The sequence below is a fragment of the Heptranchias perlo genome, chromosome 22 (assembly GCF_035084215.1).
Source record: "Heptranchias perlo isolate sHepPer1 chromosome 22, sHepPer1.hap1, whole genome shotgun sequence".
In the NCBI taxonomy this organism is placed as follows: domain Eukaryota; kingdom Metazoa; phylum Chordata; class Chondrichthyes; order Hexanchiformes; family Hexanchidae; genus Heptranchias; species Heptranchias perlo.
Genome location: NC_090346.1, coordinates 31,476,970 through 31,500,476, shown reverse-complemented (window position 1 = coordinate 31,500,476; position 23,507 = coordinate 31,476,970). Strand labels below are relative to the sequence as shown.

The 23,507-nt window shown below is 41.0% G+C and overlaps 1 protein-coding gene across 2 annotated transcripts in view; it reads left to right on the top strand.

The window, feature by feature from the left end:
* vps35l (VPS35 endosomal protein sorting factor like) overlaps nt 1–23,507 on the top strand; it is a 113,161-nt gene that overhangs the window by 31,574 nt on the left and 58,080 nt on the right. For both annotated transcript variants that reach the window (XM_068003192.1, XM_068003191.1), the window contains exons 13-20: nt 9–86; nt 6,419–6,541; nt 7,942–7,988; nt 8,111–8,222; nt 9,435–9,551; nt 14,549–14,602; nt 14,700–14,780; nt 17,782–17,844. In XM_068003192.1, coding sequence (XP_067859293.1) covers nt 9–86; nt 6,419–6,541; nt 7,942–7,988; nt 8,111–8,222; nt 9,435–9,551; nt 14,549–14,602; nt 14,700–14,780; nt 17,782–17,844 — 675 coding nt within the window. The remainder of the gene's footprint in view (nt 1–8; nt 87–6,418; nt 6,542–7,941; nt 7,989–8,110; nt 8,223–9,434; nt 9,552–14,548; nt 14,603–14,699; nt 14,781–17,781; nt 17,845–23,507) is intronic.

Genomic DNA, 23,507 nt, shown 5'->3' with positions numbered 1-23,507 from the left:
TCCAACAGGTTGGAGTGGAAGTGGCACCCCATTTGAAAGACAACTTAAACAAGAATTTTTTTGATTTCCTCTCCACATTTAAACAAGTATGATATTAGTTTAGTCTATTATTGATTGCTGAAATAATTCTAGTTTTGTTTGCATTCATCTATCAGCCCTGTATAAGGTACAATATGACCACAAATCTCCGAAACCTCTACTAGTACCAATAATTCACATTTGAATCAGAGTGAACTGGTTTACAGTATAGCCCAGTTTACACTGTTCTTGATTGCGTGTATTTGTATAAGAAAAAGTCTAATTTCTAAAATTAGACATTTCCCATTGTACCATATAATCATCCTATCTTGATCAAATAAAAAAAATTGTTCGACTTCCCATGAGCAGAGCCATGGGAGATTAACTAGTAATATATTAAAATCTCATGTCTGCACGCACTACTTTTTAAATCTTTTCTGTAATAAATTCCTATGTCCATGGTTAGAATGGAAGCTACCTATATAAGTTTTGTCCATCAGTAATTACACCTCCCTCCCCCTCCAAGTGGAGGTGCTGAAGTGCCAACTCTTACAATAGAATGAGTTTACATAGACAGTTTTTGTTATAAATGTGAGTATAGGAATTTATAAAGATAATTTTTAAAAAAGTATGACTAAAATGGTAACTAAATTATGTTTGTGCAGACTGGTCCAATCATCCCCTAACCCCCTTTCACCTGAAGATGACACTTGGTCTTGATACCCTGTGTGCCAAGCCACGGGAGATTTGTGTGTGTCTTTTCTGACTAGAAATTGGTTTTGGCAATATTTTAAAAGAAATCATAGACTGTATTGCTATGGGATGTTGAGCACAGTTTGAAATCCAGAGAGACCTGCCAACCTTAATATCCTTTACGATGTGCTAGTTTTCTAATCAGATCATACTTGCTCCTTTTACATATATAGATTTGACCTGATTTTAACACAAGTAAAAGATCATGGTATCACTCGGTGTTTTTGTCCTGTTAAACATGTTATGCTTCAGGTTTATTAAAGTCTTTGCACTGCACCTACTGGTACAGTGCCAACAGCATTACAGGAGCAGTGTTAGCTGAGAAATGTGATTACATGTTTGGTGACTGCACTGTGGAATAGGGTGGCTGACCTGTGCACAAAGCTCTGCTTAGTGGCCTCCATCCACCAGTGATTTTTCCTGATTGGATAGAGCTGCTTAGGTAGTCTATTATAAACAATTTTACAACACCAAGTTATAGTCCAACGATTTTATTTGAAATTTACAAGCTTTCGGAGGCTTCCTCCTTCCTCAGGTAAATTTCAAATAAAATCGTTGGACTATAACTTGGTGTTGTAAAATTGTTTATAATTGTCAACCCCAGTCCATCACCGGCATCTCCACATCATAGGTAGTCTGCTCTTTTTAAGACTTGGCACGTTTAGTATTTATACTGCCATAGGTGCAAAGCCAAAATATTGTGCGACCATCTTGTGGAGAGGTTCTTGTTACTGATGCTGGAACAAGAGTGGGCCATTCAACCCCTCGAGCCTGATTCCCCATTCAATTAGATCATGGCTGATCTGCACCTCAACTCCATTTACCCACCTTTGATCCATATCCCTCGATACCCTTACCTAACAAAAATCTATCCATCTCAGTTTTGAATCTTGTCTGGTTGGTGTAGACTAAAGTTGTGGCACCTAAAGGCTGCCTTAGTGGTTCCCCAGAGTAGTGGGGTTGGGGGGCGGGGGGGCCTCTTATCCGTGCTCTTATCAGTGAGCTGTGCCTGCGTGGAGGCCATGGGTTCTGAGTCATTTACCGCAACTGATGCATTATCCCTCCTCAGCCTCTCTGCGACCTTCAATAAACTATCCTCCTTCAATTCCTCTCCTGTATTGTTGAGCTCGTGGGATTCCCCTTGCTGCTTTCCGCTCTTACCTAGCAGTTGTAGCCAGAACATCTGTAACATAGTTTCTCTTCTAAACCCTGCACCGTCGCTTCTGGAGTCCCCTAAGAATCCACCATTGGCCCCTTCTTCGTCTACATGCTGCTCCTTGACTACATGGTGACAGTTTCTGTGTGTATACTGATGACACTTGCTTCTCCCCACCTCTCTCTCTTGACCTCTTCACTGTGTCTTTGCTGTCTCTCTGCTTGTTTGACATCCAGTCGTTGTAAATTTGTTGGTTGTGTTTTCTCTGCCCCCCCCCCCCGCAATGTTGTGCCCTGTGAAAGTGTTTTCAATGGGTCTTTTGCCCTGTTTACTCTTGTGCAATACTGGGTATGCTCTTTCCTTGGCAATGTGTTTACGGTAGGTTCCCCTCTCTCTGCTACCCTCTGTTGAGATTCTAATCTGCTTCCTTAGGATAATTCACCTGTTAAAAATGAGGCAGAGGGGTGGAATTTGTATTCGTATGATCACTACCCCTGTGCCTGGACTTGTATGGATATAGGTCATAATGCATGACTTTTCTTTAGGACTGGTGGTGCCTATCCATTAATCCATGCATGTTTCAGTGCCTGAAGCCCTTTATGTTAGCAATTAATACCTTGCTCTTTCCCCAAACGACATTACAATGCTTGGGTCGCAGTTGGTATTGCACACCTATCAAACAAAAGTTTTAGCTCACAGTCTGGTGTTTGGACTTCGGTTTATCTTTCCATTCTTGTTCAGGACAGGGTTGTCTGTGCGCATCCTATGTTCTTTTGGGCTTGGGGGGAGGTTATGTATTGGTTGTCTGAGTCTGGAGGCTTCTTGGGTTGTTCTGTCAACTGGAGGGAGGGGGGGGGGCAGTGCTTGTTGTCTGGATGTTGGGACCACTGTGAAGGGTTAGCCATGTTAGGTGCATGGTCCACACAACAGTCTAGTGTCTGCTGTGTTTTTCCTCTTTGCCACTTTCACACGGTTGCAGAGTGAGAGGGTGGGGGTTTCCTGAGTAGAGGGACTAGCATGTTTCTGTTTCGTATGAAGCTGTAAAATATCTTGGGGGTGTTCAAGAGGTTGGAGCCTGAATTTGGGACATGGTGAAGTAGGTCTTCCTCTGCCTGATGCTTTGTTTGTGGAGATCAAGTCTGAAAGGTTTTGTTTCTATAGGGTCTCGGGTCAATTTTAGAAGTGTTGTACACCCTTAGCTCTGCTTTGGGACTTTGTAGTATTTTGTAACTCCTTCATTTTCATACAAAGGCTCAGGGGTGGTGTGGGTCCATTGGCATGGAGCCTAATGTTTTGTGGACATATTCTAGCTTCAAGTCTACCCTATTTTCCAGGCCTAGGAAAGATTCCAAGGGTCTCTTGGATAAAAACGATTGACCTGTTTTTTTTCAGGTGCCAAGGTGACTTACTTTTGTGCCTATTTCCAGATCCCTTCCAATAGGAAGGCCATTTGGGCTTGCAGCGTTGCTACCTTTTCTTTTCTTTCAAGGATGATGGTCTTTAATTCCTTTATCCAATGTTCAGCCCCAGAGTTTACATGATTGAGTTCAGAGAGCTCTGCGCATGTGGTTTAGATGACGGGCATGAAATTTTCATGAAGTCTTTGGACTTCCATCTGTAGAACCAGTAGGTTGTCTGCAGATGTCGCGTTTTGGTCTGGGGTCAATTTACATGGCTGGGAGCTGTGTTGTGTAGGTTACATGAGACACTTGTAGGGCTTTTGGCCCATTAAGCCTGCTGGGCCATTTTGTTAGCCATTGTAGCTTTTTTTTTAAATTCCACTCTGTTATTTCTCTATATCGATTATTTCCCAGTTATAGATCTGTCTCTTTTTTTAATTTGACTTTGTATCTATGGCTTTCTGGGACAGCGTGCTTCACATTCTCGCACCCATTTATGCAAAGAAACTTTTCCTGGTATTACTTTCAACTGGTTTAGCTTGAATTTTAAGATCATGTCCCCTTGTTCTGGATTTCCCCTATGGGAGGGCGAGTGGTTCCCTATCTACCTTCGTCAATTCCCCTCATTATTGTTAACACCTTTTATCAGATCATTGCTGAACCTCCTGCTGTATATAAGGGATATAGCCCATGGTTTACCCGGTCTTCCATCACTACTCAGTGCATTTATCCCGGGTATTATCCAGTTGAATCATCTTCAAGGTCAGTATATCCTTGCCAAAGCAGGACACCCAAAACTGAATACTTATTCCAAATTTCGTCTGACTAGTATCCTGTATAACTGCAGTAATATGTCTTTGCTTTTATTTTCTTTACCTCTTGTAAAGCCCAGCATCCTATTAGCCTTTTTGATTGACAGGTCCACCTGCATTTTTATTGATGTGTACCTGGAGCCCTAAATCCTTTTTTCACCTGCATTCAGTGCTTCCCCGTTTTATTTTCTATTTCCCATCTGCCATTTTTGCACTATAGTGTACTACTTTGAGCAATACCATCATTCTGCCCACTTGCTTAATTTATTTGTCCTTTTGTAATTTTCTGCTCTTTCCACAATTTGCTATATACCTTTAGCATTCCATTCCCAAATCCAGGTCATTTTTATACATAGTGAAAAGTTGGTGTTCCAGCATCAATCATTGGGGGACACCTCTCAGAGCAAATCAATCTGAGAATGTTTCTTTTATCCCAACTCTCTGCCTGCTATTGCCCAACTGCTGTCCTATAAATACCAAAAGATTGTGTGGTTTTGTCACTGTTTTGAGGTGCATCACCTTTTGGAGGTTGTAGGGCCTGGTCTTTGGTGGGTGGTGGTTGGAATTCCTGTTGCAGTGATTGCTGGTCTTGGCATCAGGCACTTGGTTACGGAGAAGTGGTGCAGGTGTCTTGTTTCACTATGATGAGGTGGAGCAGTTCATGTGGGCTCTTTGCCCTTGGCACTTCTGCTCCAATCTTCTCTGATAGATGGGTTAGGGGTCATGTTCAGCTCCTGAAGTATTTGTGGATAACATGTCAACAGCTCAACTGGGGAAGAATCATTGGAGCTGCTGGCAGGGTCCTGAGAGGGATGAGTGCACTTCAGTAGTAGTTGTATTGTTCAATATATATACTGACCTGAATGAAGAAAGAAAAAGGACAGAAAGAATCAAGAAATTCATTGAGCAATTTTGGTTTGTTATGTGGTAGATTGCTAAGTTTGATAAAATTATGTTTTTAATTCAGATGGATTTGTGGTGCTTGTTGCAAATTTAGAAAGCTTGTCCAGTTAATGAATTTTTTGATTGTTTGTTTGACAAATACCCCATTGACTAAAGGTGAATCAGTATGGTTAATTTAACATGGTTATTTGAACCAGTTATGCAATTGTATGGCAAAATAGAAATCATGATGCTTTTGAAGAGTTACCCTCTGAGGCCACAATTTCAAGTGTGTGATACCTGCTGACAGGTATTGCATTATGAACATGTGCTAGACTCAGGACATGTGCAATATTATTTATATAACTTCCTTATTACCATTTTACTTTTCTGTATCCTTGCACTATGTTCTTTTGTTAGTTTTGTGATACTCTACTTGAGTGTGAATCCTACTGTCAGGTGATGAAAGCTAAGGAAGGATACTAAGTAAGACTACGGATCAAAAAAAAATCATGAAGTGTATTCATTAGAATAAGACAATTGCAATAATTTATGTTGTGCATATTCTTATTTTAATGCCATAGAATTACAAATTGTATGCTTTTTTGGCTGGTTTAGTATTATATGTAGCCAGTGAAATTCTCTCTTTTTCTAATTGCATCTTCCTGCCAAAAAAAAGAATAGGCAGAATAAAAATTGCCCTGCACTTTTTTATTTCTAATGATTAGATTGGTTATTTAAAAAATTTAAGTCAATAAAGTAGAATTACCATCTAATTGGAGTAGTCCTAAGAGTCCAGTAAGACGTGCCTTGATACTTTCATATCCCACAAGACATCTTCACTTGCTTCCCTTTTTTTGGATAATACTGAAATTTTGGAAAGGGGCTCTTTCTGATCTTTCTATGTCCCAGTTTGCAACCTCTGCTATTCTGACTTTGATCTATTGTGAGTCCCCTCCTAAATCCACTCTACTGTTGGTGATGAGCCTTCAGTTAGCACATTCTTGTATTATGGAATTCCCTTCCTGAACCCTCTGTCTTGCTACATCTATTCCCTGCTTTCAAAAGTCTCTTCAAAATCTACTTCAGCTGCAGCTTTAGTGGCCTCATCTACTCTCCTTTCAAGCTACCGTTTGGTGCCTGGCTCTTTGTAAGGAGCCAAGGGTTTTAATGCACTAAAGGTTCTATTTAAATGCTGCTATTATTGTGATCTCACTGATTCTACTTTTAATGTCGTTATTATAATGTTTGTGGTTCTCAGCACGTTCTGGGTGCTAGATTTTCTTAAAAGTCAAATATTGAGTACTAAATGTACAGACCAGGTATACCTCTTACCATTTTAATCTCAAAGTCAGCAAATTATTATTCATTGGTAACCATTGTTTTATTCAATGTAGATTCATGGAGAAACAGTTCAGAACCAGCTTGCTGTGCAGCGGGTAGAGATTCCAACATACCTTACGCTGTATTCTCCTGCTATAGACTGGATTCTTCAATGTATTGCATACAGAGCACCTGAGGTTCATTTCAATTTTCTTTACTTAATTTAAGATGCTATTAGCATAACAGCAAAACATTCAACAAACTTTTTTTTAAAAAAAGTGCTATGAAACCAAGTTGTACTTCACACTGTGTGACTTGCAAACCTGGGATCCATTTTATGTTATACTGTGGGTGAACTTTCGTCCTTGGTATGACTTTTACAGCATGCAGCTTCCACACAGGTATTTATAGTTCTATAAATGAACAGCTTAATTTTATCCTATTCAGAATTAAACTCTAAAACCTGATGCCTAACAGTCAAAAATGTCAATTTATGCTTTTTGGCTGGTTTATTATATGTAGCCAGTGAAATTCTCTATTATTTCTAACAAGTACATTGGTTATTTAGGGACAACGTTCTTTCCACCAAAAACTTAATATAAAAGAAAACGCAGAATAAATATTGCCCACACTACTAACTCATTTTCATCAGTGAATAGAGAATTCCATTAGCAGCTTATAAATACAATAATTATAATATGGGTCAAAGCTGTCTTCATAATTTTCAATTAGAGAATATTTCTGGAAATCCCTAACAGGACCTTTCCATGTCCTACAAATCTTAATGAACAGGTTTAAAGTCTTACTGAAATCCCTGGTATTTGGATGTTGTGCTGTTGAGCTTTAGTGAATTTTTAGAGTTCCTTAACTTTGTGATTGTAACACTTCCTCCTTTATCTCCCCCTTCCCCTGTGCTTCCAGTTATTTTCTGCCCCCTTCCCAATCTGGACCCCTCTTGCACTGCACACTTTTCCATGATTCAGAGGGTAACAATCTCTTTTACTCGTGCCAATGCTAATCCAAAAATGACGGCTAGGTAGTGTGTAACAGCAGCCTAGGGGCATCAGTCTCTTTTTCTTTTGCCGCCACACCATCTTTTTGTAGAAACATAATATATTCTGTTGAATATACTTGATTTTACTGTCAGCTTTTGATGATGGGGTACTTCCCAATTTAGAGTTTGTGGTTTTTGGTTGGGTGATAAATGTGACCGTAATATATGGTGCAAAAGTGATGTGCAGCTTAATGTTTTATCAAACTATTATGTGGTATTTTCTTCTTTGATAAAACATAATACTTGAATGCGATATACTGTGCTTGGTCAGACAATGAAATTGTTCAGTGTTCTAATATCTTGTGATGTTGAAGTGCAAAATGAGCAAACTTAGTAAATAACGAAGCAGTTAGTGCATCCAGAATGCTTAATTTTTTCAGTTTATAATTAAGTTGTTTTAAAAATTGGGCAGCATGATAGGCAGGGTGATATAATGAATTTGCTGAATTAGAAAGATTTAAAAATAACAGGAATATGTTCCTGTATGATATCTTATGCAGTCATGAGCTACTTAGAGACTGAAAATGTTGTGGTTGTTTATAGGTTTTACTTACAGAAATGATGGACAGGTGCAAGAAACTTGGAAACAAGTAAGTAACCTAGATCTTCTTTGCATGCCTCATGTTACAAAGTACAAAATATATATATACACAAGACCATCTGTACTTCCCTTACTTATGTGTTTTGATCTTTATTCCATAATTTCTAATAGTGCTTTGCTGTTGAACTCGGTAATGTCAGCATTTAGACCAGAATTCATTGCAACAAGATCTATGGATTTCATTGGTATGATAAAAGACTGTGAGGAGTCTGGTTTTCCCAAGGTAGGTCAATATGCAACATCGAAAAGTAGTGACACCTTTCGTGGTGTATGTCCACATTCCAGAGCTGCCATCCTTCATTTGAGGCATGAAACTGACACCCTGTCTGTTCTGTGGCACCATTTGAAGCAGAGCGCAGAGAATTCTTCCAGTGTCTTGTCCAGTTTGTATCTCTCAGACAACACCATGGAAACAGATTAAATTGTTATTAATCTCATAGTTACGTAGGGAGCATGGCAACCAATCATAATAGTGTATTTAATTCATGTTGGTTTGTGGTCTGTAATCTGTTTGAGAGCTGTCTGGTCTAGTTTTAGATAGTTACTACCATCAAAAAAGACATGACTAACCAGCTTGTTTGAAAGATGATTATCTTCACCTTCTGTACTTTCTCGTGAAGCCAAAGCAAATCATTCATAGAATTGTTGTCTAATTAGCATTTGCTGGGAGTTTGAAAGGTCAGTATTGTGCCTGATTTGTGAAAATTGCTCATATTTATAGGAGTGGTACTTGGTAATTTGCATGGCTTTTCCTCATTTTGTGTATTCTGGGAAGAAGCAGTAATAAATGCTGGATGCAGATGAGCAATCCAGGTAGTGTGTGTAAAGCACAATGCAGGCTGCTTGCATTAATTAAAGTATCTGTCTGGATCTTTTGTGATTTTAAAACTGTAGTTTAGTGGGTAGCATTCTCGCTTCCGAGTCAGAAGGTTGTAAGTTGAAGTCTCACTCCAGACACTTGAGCACAAAATCTAGGCTGACACATCAGTGCACTTCTGCATTGTCGGGACGGTGCCATCTTTCGGGTGAGATGTTAAACCAAGGCCCCATCTGCTCCCTCAGGTGGATGTAAAAGATCCCATGGCACTATTTCGCAGAAGAGCAGGGAAGTTCTTCCTCGTATCCTGGCCAATATTTATCCCTCAACCAATATCACTAAAACAGGTTACCAGGTCATTCCCACACTGCTGTTTGTGGGAGCTTGCTGTGCACAAATTGGCTGCCACGTTTCCTCCATTATAACAGTGACTACGCCACAATTACTTCATTGGCTGTAAAGCACTTTGAGACTTCCTGAGGTTGTGAAAGGGGCTATATAAATGCAAATCTTTCTTTAGTGCACTTCTAGTCATTAGTTTTGTGTTGCACTGTAGCATGATAGCAATTTATGATAACTTACTTTGAACTTAGTGCTTTTGATCCATTTGTATTACAGCATCTTCTTTTCCGATCCCTGGGGTTGAACTTGGCTATGGCTGATCCCCCTGAGAATGACAGGCTACAGATTCTTAATGAAGCCTGGAAAGTTATTACCAAACTTAAGAATCCTCAGGTCAGTAGTGCATTCCAGCTTTGTTTAGATAAGCAAGCCCAGATCTGATCTGAACTTTTACAAAATGAGTTTTGTGAACTTTCTGAAGACAAATGAACCCTTCACAAGTATCTGTAGCGATATGTGAAATTTGAATTAAATTGGATCTGCAAAAATATATGGTATGTTTGTGTATAGGAGACATGCGTTTCTGTTTTTTAGAAAATGGAAAACCTAGAATAAAAAAGCGAAGCTCTGCCTATAACTATGCATACTATGCATTCTACAACTTGAATCAAAATTCCTGTGGCTTTACTGATGACTTTGAAATTATATGTTGATTTTGTTAGTCCATTTTTATCAATGTTGCTTTCTTTGCTGCCTTTCCTCTGGAATTGCAGAAGTTGCAGGAAGGGAGCAGGGTGCCCAATATGGGGTGTGGCCAGCACTACTTAGGCAGTCTGCACCTCTTAAAGGGGAGGTGCACTGTCAATGCAATCGGTGGTGGAAGACAAATGTAATGGCTGGACCTGCAAGAGAGTGTACGCTGAGATTCTCCGATGATGCACGGAGGGCCATCCTTTATCCGCAGGGTGGTAGAAGACCCTCCAGACATCAGCTGCAGAGGAATTGGCGCTGGAAGTAAATGCCAGGCGCACTGCACCACACATGGATGCAGTGTAGGAAAAAGTTCAATGATTTGACATGAGTGGTCAAGATGAGTGAATTCAAGTGGCACATCCTACCAACTGCTCCATGCACGAGACCCTCCATCGTCCACAAACACTTCCCATCCATACTTCGGATGCTGCATCTCACCCTCACGTAGTACTGCTCTTGCAATCCACACACCCACAACTCACAGGTCACACACACTGGCAGCTATTCAACTATGACAGGTACATCACCCAAATATCTTGCAGGACACTCACTGACCCACTTCCCTCTGTCTTGCAGGAGAAGGTGGCGCATAACAGGAGGCAGTAGGAAAGAATGGACAGGCACACCCTCGCGTCCTCACCCCCATGGAGGAGACGGTGCTGGGGATCATTGGGTGGGCCATGGCCACTGGCAGTGCTGGAGATATAGACGATGAGGGTCTCTGCATACCTAATCCTCCTTCTCATTTCCCACAGTTTTTTCTGACTCACGTGCTGCAGATGGTGTCAGCACACGTCTTGATTTCTCCTCTCCTCTCCCCACTCCACAACTCAACCCGTCTCCCTTTGTCGTTGCAGATACCCAAGAACTGGAGCCGGCATCGTCCGAGGAAGAAGATAGTGACAATGAAGACACACTGTCACTTGATCTGACACTCGCTTCCACCAGCTCAGATACTGACACTGCACGTGGTGTAGAGGCTAGGTTAGAGGAGGAATCTGCATATGGTGAGATACCGGGCACAAGTGTACAGGAGCCGAGGCGGTGGGAACAGATACCACAGGTGCCAGCTCGCCGGAGGACGAGGTCGCACACTAGTTCTACTGCCGATGAGTCAGATGATGACGTCAATGGGCCAGGCTACAGAAGAAGGCTGATGGACGTACATAACCAAATGCTTGTACGCAAGCTTTCTAGTGCACCAATGTCAAGGGGCATGGGGGAGTCCAGCTCCAACTCGGCACAGGGCTTTGCGCAGAGCTTGGAGCCCATCCTTTCCCACATGGGACAGGTGGTCACCTCCATTAGCGTACCTGTGGAACCCACCATGATGCAGTGTCTGATGACCAATGTCTCTGCATCTGTTTGTGCTGCAGTGGAAGCTATTAAAAGACTGCATGCTTCGTTTGGAAGTTCAGACAGCTGTGTTGCAGGCTCAGCTATCGTGGCTCTGGGTACCACTGGAACGAGGCTTCAAGTGCGTCTCAGTTCCCTAGCAGATCACCAGAATTGCTGAGGCGCCGTCCCATGCAAGTGGCAGTGGCATCATGGCAGTCGACCTTGCTGTCCCCTCTCAAGATGACAGCATTCCTGCTTCCACTCCGCCAGTGCCCTTGCTGTTGCCTGTCAACCAGCCAGGTCAGACTGCTGCAGCCCATGCCGAGATGGTGCAGTCTGAAGCCAGGCCCTCCTGGCCCAGAGCTGCTCGATATCGTCCTCTGCGGCCATCTGCACTCTCCTCAATTGATGGTCAGCAGCCTTCCACCACCCATGCTCCAGCCGCTGGGGATGCACCTCATAGGAGCACTAGGAAAGGAAAACGACAGGCACTAAGGGAATGCACAAGGGTGAATAGTGTAATGTTGTCTACATGATTTCATGTGTTGGTTTATAAATTTGTATTTGATGTCGCAGTTGGTGGTGGTGGTTTTTATTGATGTGATGAGCTGCGGGAGTAAACAATGTACAATCATAAGGAGGATGATTTGCTGGTCATGTGGGAGAGGAAAGGTGAGGAGTGTAGGACTGTTGGTGACTTGGGAGGTGTCGTTGAGGTTACTGATATCGCTCATTAATAAGTTGAGTATGCAGAACCTTAGCAGACAGGGCCTGTGCACTTTGTTGCCTCCTTGCCTCTGTCCTCTCATAAGGATGAGGTTGTGCAGCGTACAACGACTAATCTTGACACCTGCTCAGCTGGGTACTGCAGGGCTCCTCCAGAACAGTCCAGGCAGTGGAAGGGTTGCTTTAGGCTGCCTACGGTGTGCTCGATTTACGTTTTGTGTGGCCGCATGGCTCTTGTTGTAGGCCTGCTCTGCGTGTGTGTGCGCGTTCCTGACTCGAGTCATGAGGGGATAGCCTTTGTCGCCCAATAGCCAGCCTTTGACTTGCCGTGCGTGTTGAAAGATAGGTTGGACTGCTGCATAATGGTGGTGTCATGACTGTTGCCAGGGTAGCGGGCATTGACCTGTATGATGTGCTGCGTGTGGTTGGACATCAGCTGCACGTTGAGGGAATGGAACCCCTTTCTGTTCATGAAGATGGCAGAGTTGAGATGTGGAGCACGCAATGCAATATGCGTGCAGTCAATGGCAGCCTGCAATGCAAATAATCTGTCGTGATCACTCATTCTGCTGCTCTGTCGAGAGGTAATGTTGTGCCGCTCGTACAGTGCCTCAGTAACCTCCCTAATGCAGCTATGCAGTGCGAACTGCAAGATGTTGCACATATCGCCAGCGGAGACTTGAAAGGATCCAGAGCTGTAAAAGTTCAGCACCACGGTTACCTTTACAGCCACAGGCAGTACTGTCCTTGCCCTGCTGTGAGGTTGCAGTTGTGGCTGCAGCAGTTGACATATCTCCATCACAACCTCTTTCGTGAACCGCAGCTGTCGGATGCACTGATCTTCACTCATGTTGAGATAAGAAAATTGGTCTCTGAAGGCTCTCATTGGATATGGCTCACTGCCCTGCACGCCTCCTCCTCCCTCTCTTTGCAGCTTGACCCGCTCTGCGTGGCCTCTCTGCATGTTCCCAGTCGTGTTTAATGCTCAGCGGGAGCCCTAGCAGGCCACCCATGGCTGGCAGACACCTTGTTCGGCACAATGTTTTAAATGCCACCACTCTCTATATACTACTGCAACTTTCTCCAAGAATAGGAAGCTTCAAAAAACACGTGCAATTATACCAACAGCCAGAAGCAATAATCCTGCAACACCTGCATGATCTCTTTAAATAGCACTGTTGTGGGTTCCTCCAGGCAGTCTACGACCTGTTCAGCTGTGCATGTTCAAGACAGTGCATTGGCTGGAGCGTTGAGTTCCAAAATCTCATCAATCCCTTTAAATCAGCGTTGCAGACTGATCTACCGCATATTCTCCTTACTTTACATGATGCCGGCGTTGGTTATCTGTGCGTGCGCAAACGTCTTTACCAAGATGGCGTCCAGCGCACATCATGCTAGAAGCGTGCATTCCGGATGCCATTTTGGGTCCTTAGGAGGCTGTGTAGCACCTACAAAACAGGCACTACGCAGCCCAATTTATAGCCCCGTGTTTTTAAAATCTGAATGAATTTCATAAATTAGGTGTTGGAAGTGGTTGCTTGTGATGGTTAATAGAAATTAAGATTGGTTTTGGCCTCTTTAGGGTGGACAATAGGATTATGTTTGATTACTATGCAATAATGTGCTGCCACTTGCATTGTAAAGTTCATTCTTGCATCTTTTAACCCCAAGTTTTGCATTTTTTATAATGACAAATTGGAGCCAAATAATAGGGTGGCTTTGGATTGCACAGTGGATGTACTGGATATTGAGGTGAATTTATTTCTGATAAGTTAGGATTATTTCTACAGTGTGATTTTTGTTTTATTTGTATTAGAGAAACCTGTTGCAAATGCTTTCACAACGAGCTGTGTTGGGGGAAAGCTTTGTCCGATGTTGTCTCTTGTTTTAATAGAGGATTTACGTAATCTTTAACTTTCTCGCATTAATTTATTGCTTGCATTTGCCTTATCCCCTCAGAAAACCTTTGGAATAAATGTGTAGTACAGGCATACTTTTTCTAGTGTATAATGGTGCTAATTTATTATTACATGCTATAGGGAGTAATGATCAAATCAAATGGCAGTTTTGAAGAAACTGTCAATAGTGTAAACAGTATGGTGCCATTGTGTTAAGATTGTACAAAGCTTTTGATTTTTGTTGAGTGGCAACAAGACTTGTACCTGGTCCTTTTTTAATGGTTTAAGCATCAATTTCCTCCAAATTTGTGACTGTTTAATTAAAGTGCCAATAAATTATAGTCAGACCATATTACGGCCTCTGGTATCATAACTTTGCCAGCTTAAGACACTGGTGCATTTAATTAACACTTTTATATAGCTATACATAAACTAAAAAATTTCAGAGTTCTGTGGCTTATGTTTAAGGTACTAAAACTAACTTGATATTATAAGTCTGTGATTTTTGAGACTTTATTTCATTGGAACTTTTTTCCTACTTTGTAACCAAGATAAAAATGTAAATAACCTCTCTTGTAAACTTGGAAACACCTTCCAATACTTGAAAATTTAGAGATTAATAGCATTGTACCTTTTTTATTTTTGAAATTAATATCATTTTGCCATATTATTTAGGATTACGTTAACTGTGCTGAGGTTTGGATAGAGTACACGTGCAGGCACTTCACAGTAAGTAGGATTTCATGTGCCACTCAGTCATGCCTGAAGTTTTCAAACCAATATTTTTTTTGAAAAAATACTAATACAGATAACTCTAATTTGACAGAAACGAGAAGTCAATACTGTGTTATCAGATGTCATTAAGCATTTAACTCCAGACCGAGCTTTTGAAGATGCTTATCCACAGGTAAGGTGCAAAGGATTTTGAAAAACCCAGATAAAGAAAAATCCTGTGTTTCTCTTCTGCCTCCTTAATTATATTTTATCCTATTGTCTGGTAATGCTCATCCTTGATTCATGCTATGTCAGTCCTCATCTTACCCTGCACATGTTGGTAAAACATAGTGCTGAAACAAGATTAGAGCTGTAATGGTCAAAACCCTTCTCTGGTAGCAGAACCTCAGTGAGCTTTTAATATCTTTAAATATAAACCATCTGAGCTTTGCTCTTGAGCCTTATAATGTACTCTGACTTGCTGTTCTTTATAGGTGGTCTTTTATGAGCTCAGTCTCTTTTTCTTCCAGTGGTGTCTGCAAATAAAATTTTGTTTTCATCAGGAAGTCTGCAATATTGTGCAAACTTCAGTTCTGCAATAAATGATTATAAGACAGTAATTAAATGGTCCTGATAATAAAAGCATTTGTTTCTTATTTTGCAAATCGGTGGGAGCTGGGATCAATTATAGCGCCTCTAATATTACCACAGTTGAAGTCAGTGCAGCTAACTCACTGCAGCTGGGGATTGAACTTGGGACCTATTGTGATCTTTATGGCACAGATGTTCAGTGGATAAGCTCCCTAAAATATCCTTATTTTGTTGGAAAAAAATATATTCCCAACTGTCTAAAAATTTTGGTTTATAGTAATTGTTTTACCATTTATAATATGTTTGCGTGCAATTCCCGTCTGCAAAACCTTATTTCCTCTTGTCACATTTTGTCATGTACTTCAGTAACTTCTCCCATTTATAAATTATGATGTCCACATTTATAATAGAAACTGCCTATGTAAACTTGTCACTGTGTAATTGTATCCTCCTGGCCGTGGGGGTGCTGTAGTGTTTGTTTTTCATCTCCCACTCCTCAGCTTGCACAACAGAAATTCTTATGCTTCAACTGTAAATTTTGGTGTTTAACTATAAATAATAAAGTACTTAATAAAAATAAGCACAGAATGTATAACTTTAAAATGGGAACTAAATTACATCTGTGTGTCCTGGTACAAGTTGCTCCGTCCTGTAACCCTATTTCAGGTGTCAGCCGTGGCTCAGTGGGTAGCGCGCGCTCCTGTGTCAGAAGGTCGTGGGTTCAAGTCCCACTCCAGAGACTTGAGCGTAAAATCTAGGCTGATACTCCAGTGCAGTACTGAGGGAGAGCTGCACTGTAGGAGGTGCTGTCTTTCAGATGAGACATTAAACCGAGGACCTGTCTGCCCCCTCGGGTGGATGTAAAAGATCCTATGGCACTATTTTGAAGAAAAGCAGGGTTGTCCTGGTCAACATTTATCCCACAACCAACATCATGATAAAACAGATTATCCGGTCATTTATCTCCTTGCTGTGGGCAAGTTACTGACAATATTAACGTTGCCAACAGTGACTACACTTCAAAAGTACTTCATTGGCTGTAAAGCGCTTTAGGATGTCCTGAGGTTGTGAAAGGTGCTATATAAATACAAGTCTTTCTTTCATGTAGTTTCACTATTTCTGCTGAGTGGGGAGTCTAGGACTAGGGGACAAAGCCTAAAAATTAGAGCCAGGAGTGAAGTTAGTAAACACTCCTACGTGCAAAGGGTGATAGAAGTTTGGAACTCTCTTCCATAAACATCAGTTGATGCGAGCTTAATTGTTAATTTTAAATCTGAGATTGATAGATTTTTGTTAGTTCCATATCCCTTAATACCTTTTGGTTAAGGCGGGTATATGGAGTTAGATCACAGATCAGCCATGATCTCATTGAATGGCGAAAGAGGCTCGAGGGGCTAAATGGCCTATTCCTGTTCCTATGTGTCTTTACTTATCCCATTACCATCCTTTTTGTCATTTAATCACTCCTGCCCTCCACACTATCACAGACCTTCCCTTTTGTTCTTTCCTATGTTCCTATGTAGTCTGAGCCTCACCTTATGTATAGTGCTGAGAGATTGACTAGTGGTTAACAGTATGTTAGTAACCATTTTAAACCAAATCTCTGTGATATACTTGTCTTTATAAATTTTTAGAATCATAAAATCATAGAATCTTACAGCACAGGAGGAGGCCATTCGGCCCATTGTGCTTGTGCTGGCTGTTTGAAAGAGCTATCCAGTTAGTCCCACACCCCTGCTCTTTTCCCCATAGCCTGCAAATTTTTCCTTTTTCAAGTATGTATCCAATTTCCTTTTGGAAGTAACTATTGAATCTGCTTCCACCACACTTTCAGGCAGCGCATTCAAGATCATAACAACTCAATGCATTTATAAAAAAAAATTCTCTTCATCTCCCCACTGGTTCTTTTGCCAATTATCTTAAATCTGTGTCCTCTGGTTACCGCACCTCCCACCAGTGGAAACGGTTTCTCCTTATTTACTCTATCAAAACCCTACATAATTTTGAACACCACTATTAAATCTCCCCTTATCCTTCTCTGCTCTAAGGAGAACACTCAAGTTTCACTTGTCTCACCACGTAGCTGAAGTCCCTCATCCCTGATATAATTCTGGTAAATCTCCTCTCCAAGGCCTTGACTGACATCCTTCCTAAAAGTGTGGTGTCCAGAAGGACACAATTCTCCAGCTGAGGTCTAACCAGTGATTTATAAAGGTTTATCATAGCTTCCTTACTTTTGTACTCTATGCCTTAAAAGCCATTTTTTTAACAGCCTTATCAATTTGTCCTGCCACTTTCAAAGATTTGTGTGTGTGAAACTCGTAGGTGTCTCTGTTCCTACAACCCCTTTTAAAGTTGTACCAGTTAGTTTATATTGCCTCTCCTCATTCTTCCTTCCAAATGAATCAGTTCACACACACATTTTTGCCTATGGATTTTTAAAGTATTGTACAATTTCTGGTATAAATTTCATCCAAATGTGAATCTGAGCATGTAATGAAAAAATATTAAAGTAAAAATTCTTAGAATGTTATAAACCTTTGTACTTGAGTGGTTCAGGTTTATAGGCCTTCCTTTGCTCACGTTTGGTTTTTTTTTTCCAGCTTCAATCAATTATAACAAAAGTACTAGATCACTTCCATGATTTTGCAGTTTTGTTTTCAACGGTAAGTTGGTATTTAATTGTTCAAGCAAATCTTTCATTGTTTCTTTTTCATATCATAGTACTAATGTGGTTAGAGAAAGTAAGAGTACAAGAAACATTATACCAAGTGCATGTTTATTACCACAGTGTAAGGTGACTTAAAAATAATGCATCAAACTTGGAACGGTTGAAGTATTTTTGCTAAAACTAGATAGGTATACTGCTTTGGATATTGTCAGCATACCCGGGTTTACTTTTTGTGATAAACCTCATAACTTATAGAAACTGTGCACTATTGCAACACAAAATATAGACTAAGTACTTAATACAAATTAATTTATGCAATTGATTGGCCAATTTCATTTATTTGGTTAGTAAATAATTAGTGAAAAAGATGGTATACATGAGCATTTTAACTGTATAACAAGATAAAAACACTTGTCAGCCAGTGAGTGATTCATTATGTCACGCATTTGCAAAGGCTTAGGTGTCAGCCTTGGCTCAATGGTAGGACTCGCCTGATTAGTGTAATATGTTCATTATTTTTCTATTATGCAAAGACAGGTTAAATTAATGGATATGTGAAACTGCTGTGTGTTAAACTTAGTGTGAAGTAAATCAGCTCATGGATTCATATTAAAACAGAAATCAACAGTTTCCTAGAAGTAAAGGGAATTAGGGGTTACGGGAAGCAGGCAGGAAATTGGACATGAATTTAGATTTGAGGTTAGGATCAGATCAGCCATGATCTTATTGAATGGCGGAGTAGGCTCGAGGGGCCGATTGGCCTACTCCTGCTCCTATTTCTTATGTTCTTATGTATATCAAGCCTTGCCTTGTCTAGTGGTAACTCAGTCCATTGTCAAAAGACATTCAAGAAATACATATGTGGAAGACATGAGAATCCAGCCCAGATCTAAAGAGGATGCTATTGTTACATTCCCGAGTTGTTATTATCCAAGTAGATATAAGACTGTATCAATTAACTCCCACAAAAGTAAGACACTCGGACCACTTAAAGGAGCAATCGACACCACTGAGCCGGATAAGGTGATTACGGCAGACCGAATCGTAACACTTACACAAAAGTTAATTCATCGTTCACCCTCCATGTACAAATGAAAAGTCATTATTCAAGCAGAGGAGGTCACAGCGCACTGTCCCCTTCAGAATTTTAATTCTTGTAGTAGCCACATGATCTTGTCCAACATTGTTTAGAAAATCTCACTTTTTATTGTGCCATTATTGCCAGTATTTCTACGTTCCGTACTAAGGAAAAGTTCTTCAATGTTGGTTCTTTTCCCTCGATTTAATAGTATTAATTACTTAGTAACCTATTTCATATCCACAAGTTCTTTTAAACAAATTCTTAAAAAATTAGTTGCTGTTTTCCTCACTATTCCGTTGTCTCAGTCTGGTTGTTAATTTACCCTGTATTCAGACCTCTTTTATTTTTATTTTCTGCACAAGATATGCAACACTGAAGCCCAGGTTGACCATCTTAATGTCAGCATTGATTGTTTTTTGTGTCTGTATTTTAAGTCTACACAGTCTGCTGAAGAGTTAGTCAAGCAATGGACACCCACTGATAGTGCTGCTACCTTTTCACATTGAATGATATCTTACAGTGAACAGTCAATTCTAAACGCATAAAGAATAGCCTCTTTTTTGTTTTGTAACATTGTAAAATGGTACTGCAAAGAAGTGTGCCATTGCCTGATGTTTTATGTAATACAAGTAAGGCTTCAGAATTGTTTACATTCTAAATTAAATAAGCAGAAGTGTGTCAGGCCACATAGAGAAATGAATGTAGGGCAGAATAACCAGTCTTCTGATCACATTACCCTAGAAACACCAGCCAAGTCATGTTCTGTAGGAAATACAAATACTTCCAGTTCTCAACAAAAAATCACAACCATCTGGCCCTAGTACAAAGATTCCCTTTTGGAAGTTCTGGCATTGACAAAAACAAGCTCTGCTTCAGATCTGGCATTCCCCAGGACTTGAGAGTAGCCAGAAGATATCTGTTGAAGGTTTGGTTTTGAAATGGCCCAGATGTAGCGATTCCATCACAAATATTTCATGCGATTTCTTCAACCATACACGTGCTGGAACAATGCTGAATCACAACGTTTCAAACTACTGTCTTTGGGTCTTCCCTGCCCTTGCTCTAGATATTATAGGCTTCGGTATTTTAGATTACTCTCATAGTTGAATCTTGGCTTCCTATGGCCTTGAGTGCATTTGCACTGGCTTTGATGTTCAGATAATTTTTGATTGTGTTACGAGCTTAACAAACAGGGGACACCTCTTTTTAGATTTCTTTGGCTGCTGGACTTATCTGGTGCTTTCACATGATCCTCCTGGCGTCTTTGGAGAGGCAGCAGAATATCACAACACCAGATCTCATTTTAGGTTTTAACTGCCACCTATATTTATTGAACAATAGATGAACAAGTGAATGATTATATAATGTTTATATTTATTGTAGATTCTAGACTATGCAACTCCTCGAATCAAAGAATTAACATAGTTTGCCATCGCTATACCAAATCCTCCCTCCCTCCCTCCCTCCCTCCCATGTGAACAGTCAAAGCTAAATGCAAAATAAACTTCCAGTCATGCACATATGTAAACAAATTAGATTGGATATTTTTGTTTCAATTGTATGGCTTGACTGTTTCCCTCAAGCCAACAGCCTTGCAGACAACCAACCAGAAGTTCTTGTAACGATTTAGACTGGGGACAAGATTCTCAATACAGCTGATGTTAAACTCTTCATATATTGGACCAAAATTTGCTGACAAAATAACAGTGAGTTAAATGATGCACGCTGTTATTAATACGTAAATTGTCCAGCAGTTTGTAGCGAGGAAGAGATACACTGTGAATTGCACATCATCACAAGTTGCTGGACAATTTGTGCTGCTCCGCTGTTAGCCTAGCAAACGGCAGCTCGCCCTCAACCTCCCCGTGAGTTTCAAGAAATTGCTGCATTTGCACATTAATTACCAATTAAACTCACTGCAGACAGTTAGGGCTGGTACTTAACAGCATAATTATCTTTCTAATAACAAGATTTATGTTCCTGCAATGCCACGCAACCTCTAAAGACCAGAAAGGGAACAGTTGAAATTGGAGTGCCACTCCTGCTGGTAGAAAATTGTTGTTGAGATTTTTGAAATTTGAAATTTAAATTTTTTTTTTCTTTCTTCCTTTTGTCTCTTTTTCTCTGTCTCTTTCTGTAACTAATTTGACTCTCATTCACCCTTGAGAAGGTGGCGATGAGCTGCTGAAATCCGTGTGGTGAAGGTTCTCCCACAGTGCTGTTAGGTAGGGAGTTCCAGGATTTTGACCCAGCGACGAAGGAACGGCGATATATTTCCAAATTGGGATGGTGTGTGACTTGGAGGGGAACGTGCAGGTGGTGGTGTTCCCATGTGCCTGCTGCCCTTGTCCTTCTAGGTGGTAGAGGTCGTGGGTTTGGGAGATGCTGTCGAAGAAGCCTTGGCGAGTTGCTGCAGTGCATCCTGTAGATGGTACACACTGCAGCCGCGGTGCGCCGGTGATGAAGGGAGTGAATGTTTAGGGTGGTGGATGGGGTGCCAATCAAGCGGGCTGCTTTGTCCTGGATGGTGTCGAGCTTCTTGAGTGTTGTTGGAGCTGTACTCATCCAGGCAAGTGGAGAGTATTCCATCACACTCCTGACTTGTGCCTTGTAGATGGTGGAAAGACTTTGGGGAGTCAGGAGGTGAGTCACTCACCGCAGAATACCCAGCCTTTGACCTACTCTTGTAGCCACAGTATTTATGTGGCTGGTCCAGTTAAGTTTCTGGTCAACAGTGACCCCCAGGATATTGATGGTGGGGGATTTGGCAATGGTAATGCTGTTGAATGTCAAGGCAAGATGGTTAGACACTCTCTTGTTGGAAATGGTCATTACCTGGCACTTGTCTGGCGTGAATGTTACTTGCCACTTATCAGCCCAAGTCTGGATGTTGTCCAGGTCTTGCTGCATGCGGGCATGGACTGCTTCATTATCTGAGGGGTTGCGAATGGAACGGAACACTGTGCAATCATCAGCGAACATCCCCATTTCTGACCTTATGATGGAGGGAAGGTCATTGATGAAGCAGCTGAAGATGGTTGGGCCTAGGACACTGCCCTGAGAAACTCCTGCAGCAATGTCCTGGGGCTGAGATGATTGGCCTCCAACAACCACTAACATCTTCCTTTGTGCTGGGTTTGACTCCAGTTACTGGAGAGTTTTCTCCCTGATTCACATTGACTTCAATTTTACCCAGGCTCAGTCAAATGCTGCCTTGATGTCAAGGGCAGTCACACTCACCTCACCTCTGGAATTCAGTTCTTTTGTTCATGTTTGGACCAAGGCCGTAATGAGGTCTAGAGCCGAATGGTCCTCGCGGAACCCAAACTGAGCATCGGTGAGTAGGTTATTGGTGAGTAAGTGCTACTTGACAGCACTGTTGACGTCACCTTCCATCACTTTGATGATTGAGAGTAGAGTGATGGGGCGGTAATTGGCCGGATTGGATTTGTCCTGCTTTTTGTGGACAGGACATACCTGGGCAATTTTCCACATTGTCTGGTAGATGCCAGTGTTGTAGCTGTACCAGAACAGTTTGGCTAGAGGCGCGGCTAGTTCTGGAGCACCAGGCTTCAGCACTACAGCTAGGATGTTGTTGGGGCTCATAGCCTTTGCTGTACCCAGTGCAATCAGACGTTTCTTTATCATGTGGAGTGAATCGAATTGGCTGGGTTTTCTGACTGTTAATGTGTATCTTTAGTGAAAGAGAAAGTGGATTTAAAACATGGTGATCTTAAATGTATGTGTAGTTTCTGTCAGCAGCAAGCAGTGTGACAACCAACTCAATGTAATACACACTCTGGCAGTCAGCAGTTGCTCTCAGTAAGTGGAAAATCTCCACTTCTGGAACTTTTTTTTTACTATGTAGATGAAATGATTGAGTTGGTGCTAGGAGGTAGATATTAATGAAGTGTGTTAATTGGAAGATGCTTGGACCTATAGTTTCCCTATAATAAGATTGAAATTTAGTTTTTGGGGGAAAAAGTTTGTATTGCATCATAAGGACAGCAGAAAAGGAATGTCCTCCATTTAAAGAAGCGTCAAATAATTTGAATTATTACTTTAAAAAATAAATGCCTTATTGTAAACACAAATTCTTTGTTCCTTTTTATTTGTGTGAACACAGTCACTTGATATTATTCTTCTGTGCTGCAACTCAACTTAGTTGAAAACTTAGCCAGTAAGTGCAAGATGGGAAACAATTTAACAATGTGCTAGATTTATAGTTGTGTTGATCGATCTTGAGTGTTTGTCTGACCATTGTCAAACCTGAACTAAATTAAATTGAACTTTAAAACAAATTGGAAAATCTCCCTTTAATAATGGCTTCTTATGATTTATCATTTCTGCACATTGACATGCTTTATTGCACTTATGCCACTGTTTCAGTTTTTATGCTGTAAATCTGGAGTTGGAAGTACTGTTGGAGGATTGTTAGAAAATAGCTTTTAGAATGCATGTACATACACTTTAGGTCTAACTGCATATTTGGGCTTTGGACTATTTTACCGTTTGTAGAAATTGGGTTTTATGTGCAGGCACTGCTCCCCGATGATCTTAAACGTCCAGCAGTCCAG